General features: G+C 36.5%; 1 protein-coding gene across 4 annotated transcripts in view; it reads left to right on the forward strand.

The window, feature by feature from the left end:
- The window catches only part of PNPLA6_1 (Neuropathy target esterase), a 66,103-nt gene that overhangs the window by 19,848 nt on the left and 30,946 nt on the right, over nt 1–15,309 (forward strand). For 3 of the 4 annotated variants that reach the window (XM_051209406.1, XM_051209407.1, XM_051209405.1), the window contains 4 exons: nt 472–645; nt 3,167–3,549; nt 7,222–7,469; nt 7,563–7,877. In XM_051209406.1, coding sequence (XP_051074862.1) covers nt 472–645; nt 3,167–3,549; nt 7,222–7,469; nt 7,563–7,877 — 1,120 coding nt within the window. Of the gene's footprint in view, nt 1–471; nt 2,114–3,166; nt 3,550–7,221; nt 7,470–7,562; nt 7,878–15,309 lie in introns of those variants that run through there. The other variant, XM_051209404.1, reaches the window with a different exon arrangement.

A 15,309-nucleotide genomic window follows, 5' to 3' on the forward strand; every position in this document is an offset into this window, starting at 1 on the left:
CATCTCAACTGATGAAGTTTCACCACTTCTATGTGTTATGATGTGAGTCCATGGACGGAGATATTCGACATATAAATGTCATAGTCATTTATTTATTAGTATCTCCTCAATGGAATTGCAAATCCAATTTTTATTCAGTGTTTTCAATCTATGTGTACTGATAAAATTTACCCAAAATTGTTCCGAAAAAGAGAATGTTTTAGTTTCTGAAACATGGATATCTTGTACATTTTCCTATTTATTTCCGGTAAATGGTGACTTCGTTTGTGATCTGTTGTGCATCAAGTGTCTTCTTACAATTGTAGAAATACCTTCAATTTCTTAGCTTTGTAGGAAAAAATATTCACTAATGGAGGTAGAAAATTTTGACGTATAATTTACTCTTAGTGAATTGTTTCACTCCCTATTATCATGATTATTTTATTCAGAATGTATTCCATTACATATAATGTTATTTTCTTGCTTTTTTAGGAAAGGAGAAATCGCAAATCATGTATATGTTGTTTTAAGTGGTCGATTAAGACAAGTCGACAATATGCCTGATGGAGGTCATCGTATAGTCAGTGAGTTGGGGCGTGGTGATCTCGTTGGTTTTCTTGAAGTCATTAGTCAGCAAACACGAATATCTACAGTTATGGCGATTAGGTATGGGAATTGCCTTGATCTCTTCACTCAAACTAATCAACTTCTTAATCCCTTTTCTTCCTAGTGATAATGAACTACATTTCCTTGACTAATGGAAACATTTATAACCATAATTCATGGTCGGTGTTTCTTGTTAAAATAAATACTTACGAATGTTAGTCAATTGCTTATCCAATACAGATCTTATTCTTGTTAAATCGTGTTAAAAAAATAATATTCTGTTTCTGGATCCGTTTAACTAAGAATATCTGCGTTTTAATGATTCATTTGAAATATATCTGTGAAGACAGTCCACGGGTGAACTCGAGGAAGCCCTAAGAAGCTCAGAAAAAGCCGATAATATTCCATCCAACCATCTTGTGGGAGAATATTCCAGAGTCCCTACGTGGAGCTTCCCTATTGGACAAATGCTAATAAGCGAATTGGTAGACTATAATGATGATTTCGTTTTTACTAAAAACCATAGATACCTGACAGCTTTGTACCACAATTGATACTGTTTGGAATACCATTCCTTTCACTTGTCTTCTGTTTTCTCATTTGCGACTTGGGAGTGTTCTAGCGTCGAGTGCTCAAGTTATACGCGGCATAGTAAAAATCTAAGCTCTAGATATAACAAATCTCCTACACTCTTGCAACGTTTCTCAAGGCGTATAGAAGACTACAGTTTGTTAGCATCTTCAACGGACAAAATTATGTCATTGATTGTTACTCTAAACCACCATGTCTGTAGGTGTAGACCTAATGGTTAAAGCCCTCACAATTGCCGTAAACTATATTTTGTAGTATTGGATTACATGGTCTTAAATCGGTAGCATTATTTCAGTTGCCCTCAGTATCTTTCTCCTAATTTTGAGTTTACTGTCATTCCATACTTTTCATTCATCTATCTCATTTGTTTTCTTTAATCCGTATTTCTCATATTTGGATTAATATTTTGCGTAGTGTCATTTCTCTTTCTGTGCTTTTCGTTTTATTGGTTTTCTCTATCTGTTTCTATGCTGATGTTAGTTCTTTCAACTTGACGAATACATATTCACTCAAGATTGCTCATGGATTATCAATGATTAACTAATTAATATAACATGCAGTAGGAACTATAGGCAAAGATGGATGGTAGCTAGCAGTGGAGTCCAGGATGCTCATTTCGTCCTATCTTGGACTCGTTAGCTGGATGTATTTGTATCCCAGTGTTGATGTTCACTTCGGGACTCGAAACCAGTACCATTCACCTTAAACACCATCGCATTATCTAGTTAGTTACTGAGTCGTGATAGCCATTAGCTTGTGCAGCTTGATGAAGTTTAAATTCATTTTATATTGTTTATTTGAATCTTCTCATTGATGTTTAGGACTGCAATTGATCGGTCTCCTATTAGCATATATACATCCTTTGCGAATTGCCTCGATATTGCCTTAAGTTCGCAGGATGCACATATGCCAATGAGAGACTTATTAATTGCAGTCCTAAATATCAATGAGAAGAATCAAATAAACAATATAAAATAAATATGAAATAGAACTTCTGTATTAATTATAATAATTGTTTTTAAATGATCTTTAATGATGAACACCAGTTAAAGTACTATTTCCTTTCGAAATATTTAGTTAATAATAATTTTATTGTAATTTGGAAGAATAATATTCAGATGATTATTTGATAATAATACACGTGTTATAACAAATGATATTTATTTAATAAAATTCTTATTTCATTTTGTTATCACGAATTATTGTGAATATTGACTAATGAAATTTATTTATTTTATCATTGAAAGAATAAACTAATTATTACTTCAATAGTTGAAATCATGAGTCAATTGAAGCTAGACCACCATGGAAAACCTGGACGGCCTTTTCGTCCTAGTATGGGACTCTTCAGCAGTGCGCATCCACGACCCCGCTTCCCGCGAGATTCGAACCCAGGACCTATCGGTCTCGCGCGCGTGCGCTTAACCAACTAGACCACTGAGCCGGCATTCAACGGTGTTAGTGTCTAACTTCAACCAATCCACGAAATTGCGCCACTGTACACCATTGTCTATTTTTTTCTTACATAGGATAAATAGAAATTATCTTTGTTAAGAGTAAACAAACAAATGGGATGCTAAATCAATCAATAAAATAAAAATAAAGCATATTTATTTTGTAAATTCACTTTTCCATGATATACATTTAGATTGTATTTTTTTACAATTGTCAACAAGGAGTTTTAAGCTATTTTGTGAAAATACAATATGAAAAGATTATTCCTAATGTTTTCTTTTAGATGGTGAGAAAAGTTTGCTAGCTAGTGATTATGGTGTTCTGCATAAGAACAATGAAAGTTCCATGACTGAATTATCCAAACTAAAGATAGAAAATTTATCAAAATCTTATTTTTTTTTATTTAAAAAAAATAGTTTATACATTACTGAACATCACATCGATTAGTAGTGGTAAAAATATTTCAGAAATAAAGTTTAGTTTTTATTTATACATTTATAAATAATTTTCTTTTCTTTTTAATTTTATAAAATAGAGATTCAGAATTGGCTCAAATTCCTTCACATTTACTTCATCATCTTAAGAATAAATTTCCACAAGTTTTAACTCGTATTATTCAATTATTATCGGATAAATTATTGGGTAATTTAACAACTAGTTCTAGTACGGCTAGTCAATTGGGTATGCCACTTCTACATATGACTAGTACAAATTCTTTACTTACTGGTGGATTAGGTTATACAACTGGTGAGAATTCCAAATTGGATGTTTTATATAGTCCATTGAATAGTGGTGTTATGACTAATCTACGTACAATCGCTGTATTACCTACTACAACTGACATTAATGCTGAGGCATTCACTTTGGAATTACAACATTCTATGAGTTCGATGGGATCATCTGTTCGTCTTACTTCAGGTACTTAATGATTTTTCTACTTCATCGTAATTTAATTTATATTGGTAAACTTGAATGGATTTCTTCTATATTTGTTGGTTTTCATGTGTTTACAAATTTATAGGTTTATTTTTGTTGTTGATAAATTGATCTCAATAAGATTTTGTGTTATCATTATTTATTGAATTTGAATACTATTTCACGTATTTTGTTAATTTCTTTCCTGTTTAGTACGAATATCTTGTTTGGCATATTCATTTTTATAGATTCTGTTTACTTGTTGAGATGATAAATAAAACACTGGTCGATTTATAATCCTACATGATACAATGTGATTGAGTAATAAGCTCTAACGAGAATAAATCCTCTGGTTTTTTGTATTCTTCGAAACTATCTAGCTTCATGGGTTATTGAGTATATTCCTTTTTCTGTTCTTTCATCCAACAAGATTGAACGCTTTATTATGAAATTATATGATAAAATAGAAATGATTAGTAGTTACTGGGCGTGTGGTCAGTTCACATGAAATACTATCCAAAGATTTTTGAATATAGAATGAGTTTTGGAATCAGGTTTCTGTACGTCTTATTGATTCGTATACATAAAAATAGTTCTTTTCGAGAAGTGTAAAGTACTCATTTTACATTATTTTATGGTAAATTTACTTACTGTTGATCGGTACATGTGTGCTATAAGACATTTGACCTAAAGCTTCAAATAGTCGGTTACTTTCCATCACGGACCGAAACTAGCTTCGGAAAACAGTTGTATCACTTAATCGTTTCATTTTCTAGCTTTAATCTCGTCCGAGGTACACAGCTATCACATTTCTATAAATCGAACTCGCTCAATATTGGAAACTAACTTCAAACTGAGTAATATCCACATACCCCTTACATTAATATTAAAATGTTAACTGGTGACTAGCTTTGAGAATTATCGATGTTCCGGTAAAGAGCCTTGAACCATGGAGTTCACGTATATCAAGATTAGGACAGGAATTACTGATTGGGTTAAATGATACTGATGCTACGTTTCAAGTTAACTGAATATTGGTTTCTGACTGAATGGTTTAAAAGCTTTGTGCTCCCAGCAAGACCTGTAGTCCTTGCTTTTTTTTCTGAGTTTGAGAGTGAGGATTGCTGCGGAGTTCCAAATTGGGAAAAAAGAACTATTCTGTGCTCTATGATTTTCACTGGTTCGGTAACGTATTTCAATTTATGATAATGGCCAAATTAAAAATGAAATATCCCTAAGGAATTACTTACTCTTTGAAAATTTAGAACTTTAGTGTATTTTGATGTATAAATCCGAATACTATTTTTCGGGCCTTATTCAATTTACTTATCATACCCAACCCAGTAGCTGTGTATGATTACTTAATAGGTTTATTCTAAAGTTTCGAATTCTATGCGTAAGTTACAGAAACAATTACTTCTATTAAATTACATCGTTTCAGCACGCAATAAGTAATTACAATTTTTCATATCCATTCATCGTCACATAAACTAAATATTTAGGTATTTATTGACATCATATTTAACATTCCTTTCAATGATTAAAAAGTTATTTTAATGTATTTATTAGAACTTTATATGCTAACATCAATATCCATCATTTATACATAAGATTATAATTAATTATTTTTAATAAATGTATTCAATAATCTGAAACTTTTTCGTGTTATGGTATGATTTTTCATTTTACTTTCTATTAAATTATGTTGTGTGTTATTCGATATATGTATGTAATATATATTTATTTATAGTAATGTACAAATGTTTACAACATAACTGTGTGCATAGTTTAACACTTTCTTATCAGCTAGTGATCATATCACAAGTTATCAATATTCATGTGGGACGTATATATATATATTCAGTGATATTTACATTAACTCGTCCTACATGCGTATTGTTTTTGTCATTCTTCACATCATTCGAGCAACGATAATACGTAGAATACCATTGTTTGTTTTTCCAAAGGTCATATTCTATTGATAAACATTGATTGTGGTTTTTTTAAAAATAGTTTATACAAAATTGAAAGTAATGATTTTGTAACGAGAACAATGCTTTTGGAATTAAGAAGTTTGAACGATTACACGTAGTGCATTTAATTCATTTTTCCTCTCCACCGATTGTAGCCCAATTTTTATAATCATATAATATATAGTTGTCCGTCTTTAACGGATTTTACTAAATATAAACCCAGTTTTCTTCCACTGAACATATTCTAGGTTGATTCTAATTTAGAACTTGTACAAAGATGTTGCCTAATAGTTGAAGAATTCAACCAATAGGTCTGAAGCTCGAATCTTGTTTGTTTATTATTGTGTATTGTTATTATTATAGTATAGCCTACTTTAGTACTTTTGAACGAGATTGTAAATTCTTAAGGAGGGACATTGGTGGTAATTCACTTAATTTCTGGTTGTCATCAAATATCAATATCACACTAATCAAATTTCTAAAATTATTAGTTTGTTCTTGGAAAATGTTATAATTCTATTCAAAAAGTTAAATGTATCCTCTGTAAACTTTTGATGTTTGTTTTCGCAGTTGTCACCTATTTAAGAATATGTATTTTTCTTGAGTAATTAAAATAAGATTACACTAGCTTAATTTAAATTGGATATCTCTGTTATCTCTTTGATATTTTAATCCTTTGTCCTTCACTAAAAATAAATCCAATTAGATTACTTAATATTCTACTGATTATTTTCATATTCTACACATCGATTTTTTATTAAATTTTATAACCAATGAAATAAGACGGATTTGTCCCTAGTTTTCGTTTTTTGATTATATTTCGTTCTCTCTTTCTCTTTCTCACACTTGCTATGAATAATCTGTAAAAGATTAAGTGACCACATTAAGACTCTAACTATACTGATTCGTCTTTTTTTTATAATTACGATTGCGTGTATTTATTTGTTTAATTTTTAAGTTCCTAGTTAAAAAAATTATACCCATGATAAACTAGAATAAAACACTTTAACATTGGTTATCATCCATATTGTCGTCATTATTATGAGTATGGTCATTCGTAGCATCTTAATTGATGTTAGGCAGTTGAAGGCATTCAAGAAAATTTTAAGGATTTAGATTTAATACTAATTGTAACTCATCGATTTGGTGTATCTGAAATGTTAAAAGGATTGTTGTTCCCTGTTAGATTTGAACCTATCTTACTGAGTGCCAAAATCATTGATGAAACTACTGATATAATCTGGCTGTAATTGAATTGCTGTAGTAGGCCACTAGTTAGTCTCCTAGGTGTGGGGAGTCATGTACCATGAAAAACATCAGTTTGTACAAAATTACAGATACTCCTTGCTGGCAAATACCAACTAGTCTGAAACTAAGGTTTATCTCTTCGAACTGATTTCCCCTAATTGTCTAACGCTAAATAAAGTACAATTCAATATGAGATACATTGGTCAATGTTCACATTTCTACTTGATCAGTAGCCGCTCTATAAACTGTTAACAGTACATAATAGTGCATTGGTTACTATTTAGTGATCAATTAGTGTATCGCCCTTTCCTAATAATATTCTTTGGCGACATAGGTACCCAATAAAAATGATACATAAACTGTCATAAACCCGACAAACGAGTGTTATTTTGCTTAATTCTTCTAACAACTTTGTTTAAACTAATATCTTTGCTTTTTGTTGTTTTGTATATAGATATCGTACTGAAACGTTTAGGTTCATGCGCATTCGATAGCGTTAGCCAGTATAGACTTAGTACTTGGTTAAGTCATCAAGAAGACTCACATCGTATTGTTTTCTTTGTTTGTGACTGTCAGCGAGTTTCAGCCTGGAATCGTATATGCATTCGTCAAGCTGATTGCATTTTGGTTTTAGCTTTGCATTCTTCTGATCCAGCGCGTCCCTCACCAATAGAGATGGCATTAAAAAATGACCCAACGAAGGTGAGTCCGCTTTTTATGTAGTGTAACGCTGGTTACTTGTACGTTTTTCATGGGAATAAAAAACATCCTATTTGTTGTTTTTCCTTTACATAGGTTGCCAAAGTGCTTATTCTTATGTATCCTTTAGATACAGATTATACAGAATCCGGTAAAACTGCAGTATGGTTAAATGCTCGACCATGGATTAGTCAACATTATCATATACGTTGTGAACCTCGTGTATTTATACCTCGTTCAAAGTTGAATCTCATCAATTTTTATGCTCAAGTATTTGCTCGTGAAAAACCTAATCCACTATCTGATTTCTCTCGTCTTGCTCGTTACATAGTAGGCGAAGCTGTTGGTCTTGTTCTAGGCGGTGGAGGAGCAAGAGGCTGTTCACATGTTGGACTGATACGTGCTTTTCAAGTGAGCAATTGCTTTTTTATAAATTTTGATAACATATACGTATGCCTTACATTTCAGTAGTAATGTTAATAACTAGATTGTATTTGTAAAATCTAGTAACTACTTTGTTTATGTTGAAATTCTTTTTTTAAGAAATACTACTACGGTTGCTACGAGTAACTGGAGATGTAATGTCTCAGTAAATAAGTACAAAAATAAATTATTTGGTCAGTAAAAATAATTTTAAAGTTTTCGCTTAGTTTAAGCTTTTTCAGAAATACCTATTAAAATGTGTTACTTCTCATTGTATCACAGGCTAAGAAACAGTTTCGTATTTCCATATACATTGTAAGTTTACAATCTTCCGTCTTTTAATAATATATCAAAAATCAAAACAATGAGGTCTTTAAAAAAGGTACAAGTTTATATTCAGTTGAGAAACCAATGTTATGTTTTTCAAACACTTCTAAAGCTTATGGTGTGTAAGTAGCCATCTAATATTTCTCTTGTTAGTAACTGATTAATGTAAATAACAATAAAAATAGATAGGGGATATATTGATATTTTAATGAATTGGTAGACGATTAAAACGAACTTATTCTCGCCCTTTGCATCAATCATTCATGGATTTTAATTTAACAATTTCTTGTAGAGCCCTGCAATTACTCTGGATTACGATTTGATTAGTATTACAAATTATTTGTACCAATACAAATGTGCATATATTAGATTTATGTTTTAAAACCGATTAATTCGGTATCATGTAATTGGTTCATGTCTTTTTAGTCTGTTCTTACAAATGTAACCACAGTGAACAAACGTAGTCGTCACATAAAAGATTTCGAAGTCTGTTTTCATCACCTCAGCTTGAAATTATTGAAAAACCAAGAATGTCAGACAGTTTATTTCGTCTTAGTTTGAAACTTTTGAGTAGTAGACATCCACGATTTCACACGGAATCAAATCATCCAAGATCTCACGGCGGGAATGGTACTATCACGTCAGTGATTCGAAACCCATTAGTCTATATTTACAACTTTACTTATTAAATAACAATCGTGTGTTCCTTATTATTATTTTAACACATATATTTTGGTACAGGAGTGCGCCAAATATATATGCGCCACACAAAACAATGAGAATTTAAGAAGAAAAAAATGTGGAACGTAAAAAAAGACAATAATGAAAAGATTGGTGTAAAGGAGTGTAGTAATAATCATAGTCATAATGGGGGAACAGAAAGGTACAATCAGAACAAATCTTTCAGTTAAGGAAGAAACAACCACTTTTATGAAGAAAATAAAAGGTTACAGCAGGATCACCGCTGGCTTCTATTCTGAGCAATATCTGATAACGTCTCTATCTACTGTGTTGCACCATCTCTCGAACTCCAGCCAGGGAGTTGAGATGGACCAACAGAAGCCAGCCCTTTGCAGCTTTCTTTCATACCACGACACCATGTCATACACTGACCACCTCTCCGCTCTTCCCAACCAGTCCCAGAGTCGGCAAATAATGCACGACGTGGAATTCTCTGGGACGACATTTGTAGAACATGTCTAAGCCACTGAAGTCGAGGTTTCAAGATAGTGACACCAATTGGATTATCATCTCTGTGCCCGAACACACGACGCCGAGCCTCTGCATTACTAACATGGTGTTGCCACTGGATGTCAGCAATCCTTCGGAGACAACGTTGATCGAACACAGAGAGTCATCTAACATCGTCAACTTGGAGAGGCCAGGTTTCCCAAGCATAGAGCAAAACTTCTCTCACCGACGCGTTGAAGATCCGACCTTTCGCAGCCAGACTAAAATCACGAAGACGCCAAAGATGGCCCAGATTGGAATAATCCTCTCTTGTGTAGCTACCTAAATCCATGAACTTCTCGACTACTTCTATCTGCTCACCACTCAGGGTGAGTGCAGGATCAGGATCCTGTCAGTCTTGTAAAAGTAGTTTGCACTTCGAAGGTGCAAAGCACCTACCGTACCTACGGACACTGATTGCCAACCGGTTAAGTGCAGATTGTATTGCCTGGGTACCATCGCATGGTAAGACAATATCGTCCGCATACACAAGGTTGAAAAGTCTTTCTTCAGGCAACAGATTCACACCGCTATTACCTACATCAATCAGAGCTGTTTCCAGAATGTCATCGATGGAAAAGTTGAAGAGGAATGGTGAGATTGGGCAACCCTGTTTAACCCTATTACTTGAATGGAACGATGGAGAGAGGTGGTTGTATGCCCTCATTCTGCCTGAGGTGTTTGTATATAGGGCTTTTAGGATGTTAATAAACTTCTCAGGTACACCCTTCTTCAACAAACGATCCCAGAGAACAGTCCTGTCCAACGAATCGAAGGCAGCTCTAACGTCAAGAAACACTACTATTGTTGGCCTTTGATAAGCATGACGGTATTCTAACATTTGGCGGAGGGTGAAGATATGATCAATACATCTTCGACCAGAACGAAGACCAGCCTGCTCCTCGCGAGTCAATCTTTCTCGGGTTTTGAACAACCTACGAAGTATGACGGAAGCCAATAGCTTGGACGCAATCGGAAGTAGACTTATCCCTCGATATTTGTTACAGAAACGACGTGAACTATTTTTAAAGATAGGGACAACTATCGACTCATTCCATGATGCTGGAACGCTTTCTAGCTCCCAGACCTTTGTTAACAACATTGTCAGTTCTTTGATCAGAAATTCACCACCATCTTTAAAAAGAGCCGGAGGCAATTCATTTTGGCCCGGTGATTTGTGGCGCTTTAAGAGTTGGAATTCCTTGTACACAACCACGCCAGCGGTAGCTGATCGTGATGTGATCAATCTGAGTCCAGGCTTGAGATGCAGAGGGAGGACATCAGGTGGCACATCGGCGATGACTGTGCGGGAAGTTAGTGCTAGCCAGAAACAGGTTGTGGTCTGTGCACACTTGCAGTAGACGGTCCCCATTATATTTGTCCTGCGACCAAGAAGTCCCCATCGGCCACCTAAACGACTCTTCTGTGCCTAGACGCCCGACCTGAGCATTCAAGTCTCCGGCTAGTACTACAATATCTGTCGAACGCACTTTGTGGAGAAGAACAGATAACTGGTGGTAAAACTCATCCTTGATTGCATCCGGGCTGCAATCTGTCAGGGCATAGGCGGAGATGACGAAAAGACATCGTTTCTCACGCTGATTTCTCCTCACTTTGATGGAACTCTCTAATCTAACAGCACATAACTGACTGTTAATGGGGATCCAATCGATTAGAGCTGCCTCAGCTCTAGCGCTTAGTGCGACACCAACACCAGCAAGACCAGACGAAGATGCCACAGGTTCCCCGGATAAGCGCACGTGAAACAAGTTTTTTAAAGCGACAGATGGAGAGCGAATTTGTAGTACTTCACCAGAGTCTTAAATACGGGTCTCGGATAGACAACAAACATCAATATTAAGACTTTCCAAAGACATAGCCAGCCCTATCTGTTGTCCGACCTGCATAAATGTGCGAACGTTGAAGGCAGCCAGTTTGAATGATGCACGTGGTTTCAGAAAAACTGCTTTAGTATTCGTATTCGGTGGTAACATACAATTTTCAACCGGACAGTGACTCGAGAACGTTTAGATAGAGTCGAATTTTCACCATAGACGAGCTTCTGTATAAGTCGAAAAAAATAAGTATAGACAGAGTAGGAACAAAAGAGGGTGAATATTGATGTAGTAAATAATAATAATAATAGTAATAATAATAATAGCAATAATAATATTTGAATCATTTGAATGTTCGTCGAATTAAGAAAATTAGTTTCCATGATCATAGACAATTCAGTTCATTAATTGTGTGTGGGCTGTGATACTGCCCGGGTGTCCAAACCGAAGCAGGTGGTTTTCTTAGGGAGCCACACCCCGAGCCTTTGACCTAAAGGTCTAACCCACAAGGCAGTGGAGCATCGTAAGGGGATGCAGTCCCATGGTGGCCGGTGACCGAAAATTGGTTCATACGCCATTTGTAACCTCAGGATACTGGAGCCCATGCGCAACATTGATTTGGTTTGGGATCCGGTTAAAGCGCCGGACATTTGCTTTTCGTCCTCTCATTTTCGTAAATAACACCCCCGCCACGAGAAGGTAGTGAGTAGGACTTCCCTGGCAGAGGCTGTATACGCGTGGCCGTGTGAGAGTATTTCGAGAGGGAGGGCGAACCCATCCCGCTCTCGGCCATACCAGAGCATTTGGATTCCACGAAGATGTTGATATATGTATATCTATATATGTATATATTTGCATTCAATATAAAATAGGTAGCTTATTAAATATTGTATTTTTACTTTTGTATCAATTTGATATTTGACTGATGTTGCATTAAGATTTCTCTAAAACTATTCATTATCATACAATTTGTTTTTTGATCTTAAATATGACATTTATAATAATGGTAGGATATTTCTGTTTTTTACATTATATGATAAAAATTCATCAGTATCATCCTTTTCATTGACATCTACTGAGTTAAAATACATCATAGATAAGCTGTAAATATTATCAACTAAATAAATCATATTTAGTGGCATAGTTTTAATGATATTGTTTATTGTCAGTCAGTCAGTCAGTAACAACGTAGAACTTCGTACATATGTACATCAGTTCGAGTTGCCACACCACATTAGCACAGAGATGCAGTTGTCGACTCAAATCCCGCGGTGGTAGAGGTAGCAAGAGTATAAGCAGTAATCGGGAAGATTAGGGTTTGGAAATGTTATTTAAAGAGTATAATGCAGTGAAATAAATTTGGAAAGAGGAAAAAAGGGACATGAAGGATTCAGAAGATTAGAATTTGGGAGAACACAGAGAGTGGATGCACCTGCGCCATTGCAAACGATTTTGAGCCATGTCATTCAGGGTCTCTAACCATCGGTTGCTATCATCTCGCGGTCCCCAACCAGGTAGTCTACACCTACCAACATGACTCAGTCCACTTGTCAGTGACTTCATGGACTTGTGCCATGTTTTGGTTTGGCCGCCCCTAACTTTCTTCCAACCTACTCCTATACCACTGAACATAGCACGTCGAGGCAGTCGGCCGTTGGGCATACGTAACACGTGTCCCAACCATCTCAACTGATGAAGTTTCACTACTTCATCAATTGATTTGCCATCCTTACCTAGTACCCGTTTCCTAACAACTGCATTACTTACTCGATGGTCCCAGGATATACGAGCAATATTTCGAAGACACCTATGATCAAATACTAGTAACCTACGAATATCCTCTACTCTTACCGGCCATGTTTCACTGCCATAAAGTAGGACGGAACGAACTGCTGCGCAGTAAACCCGTCCTTTGGTTGATAGACGGATATCTCGCCTACGCCATAAATGACGCAAGTTAGCAAAAGCTAGTCAAGCCTTCTGTATCCGTGCTGAGATTTCGTCACACACTAAACCACAAGGGCTGATGAGACTTCCAAGATAAGTGAAGCGGTCGACACACTCAACTACCTCACTCCCTATCACTAGTTCGGGTGTCGATGTAACCCAATCCTGAAGCAACATTTTGCATTTCGAGGGAGAGAATCGCATCCCGAACATCCTTGCATTGTTGCTTAGAGTGGTCAGAAGACTCTGCATTTTGTCAGCGTCTTCACCAAATAAAACTATGTCATCAGTATATTCTAAGTCAACAAGTGAACCTCCCGGTAGAAGTTCAACCCCTGGAAATTTAGATGAGGAGAGTGTTATTTCTAAAAGTACGTCGACCACAAAGTTGAACAAGAATGGGGAGAGTGGACAGCCCTGACGAACACCACTTGAGGTAATCAATTCTGATGACAGTTCGCCATAAGCTCTCACTCTACCGGTTGTGTTCGAGTAGAGAGCCTTTATAAGGTTAATGTACTTCTTTGGTACTCCTTTCAGTGACAAACACTGCCATAGAACTTCACGATCAACAGAGTCGAATGCCGCCTTAAGGTCGAGAAATACTACCATTGTGGGGCGTCTGAATGTGTGTCTGTGTTCTAGAACCTGACGTAGTGTGAATATCTGATCTATACAACCACGTCCAGGTCGAAAACCGGCCTGGTTTTCTCTAATCTGCTCTTCACGAGCTTTGATTAGGCGTCGAAGTATTATTGAAGCTAATATTTTAGACACTATATTAGTCAAACTGATTCCTCTGTGATTGTCACAAGAGGACTTTTGTCCTTTCTTATAGACTGGCACAATCAGTGATTGAGACCAGTCAGATGGGATTACGTCCAGTTCCCAAATTCTACCTAAGACCTCAGTTAATCTCATTGCTAATACTGGACCACCATCCTTAAAAATCTCAGGAGTAAACCTGTCAGGGCCTGCTGCTCTCCCTCGTTTCAGATTTCCTATGGCTTTTTCAACTTCGTAAAGGGACGGAGGACCTACATTAACTTGCCATTCAGGTTGACTAGAGATCGTGGGAAACCGAAGTGTGGCTGAAGGCCAGTTGAACTGATCCCTAAAGTGTTCTGCCCATCGATCCAACCTCCTGGATTGAGAATGTATAATATGTCCATCTTTTTCTGAGATTGTTTCGCTAACGGTCGGGTTCCTAATTCCGGTTTCCTTAACGAGTCTGAACAATTGTCTGCTATTACCTATTGCCGCTGCCTTTTCCATCTCTCTTGCTTTCGCTACCCACCACTGTTCGCGATCATTGCGTAGACTTCTTGTCAGCTTGCACTTAAGCTGACTCCGCTCCTCATTATGTTCAGAGCCGGGTGGAATGAGTTTCCGAGCATCTATCAGTGCGATAGATGCTGCTGAGATCCAGTGTTGCTCCCTAACCTTCTGGTTTACCTTACTAGCAGATATCACTGCTGTTTCCACAGCTTTTCGGATATCATTCCATGCTGCATCGGGGTGGGCATCACATACATGGCTGCCTAACTCTATTCCTAGTTGTTCCTGAAATATACTCTTAGCTTGACTATCATTAAGTAGGCCCCTAAGAGGTTTACTTGCAGCGTCTTTCCTACGTCCAGTAAGACGCAAGCAAATGCGCGCTCGCACTAGAGCATGATCTGAATCTAGGCATGTGCTCCAGAATGAGCGACAGTCTTCTATCGAGCCCCTCCATCGATGGCTGATAGCGATGTGATCTATTTGGGTCCAACGTTGGGACGAATTCGGGGGTCGCCATGTTAAAAGATGTTTTTCCTTATGTTTAAAGTTAGTATTTGCAAGGAACAGGCGGTTATCTGAGCATAGCTGCAACAGACGGTCGCCATTATCTGTTCTTTGAGCCACGACACCATAAGATCCACCTAGGTGTCTTTCCCTATCGCTAAGTTTACCTACTTGAGCATTAAAGTCACCGGCCACTATTACTACATCCGAGCGCTTAGCTTTTCGGAGAAGGTCCGAAAGCTTTCTGTAAAACTCATCTTTTACATCATCTGAGCTGCAGTCAGTGGGAGAATAGG

The sequence above is a fragment of the Schistosoma haematobium genome, chromosome 1, assembly GCF_000699445.3.
Source record: "Schistosoma haematobium chromosome 1, whole genome shotgun sequence".
In the NCBI taxonomy this organism is placed as follows: Eukaryota; Metazoa; Platyhelminthes; class Trematoda; order Strigeidida; family Schistosomatidae; genus Schistosoma; species Schistosoma haematobium.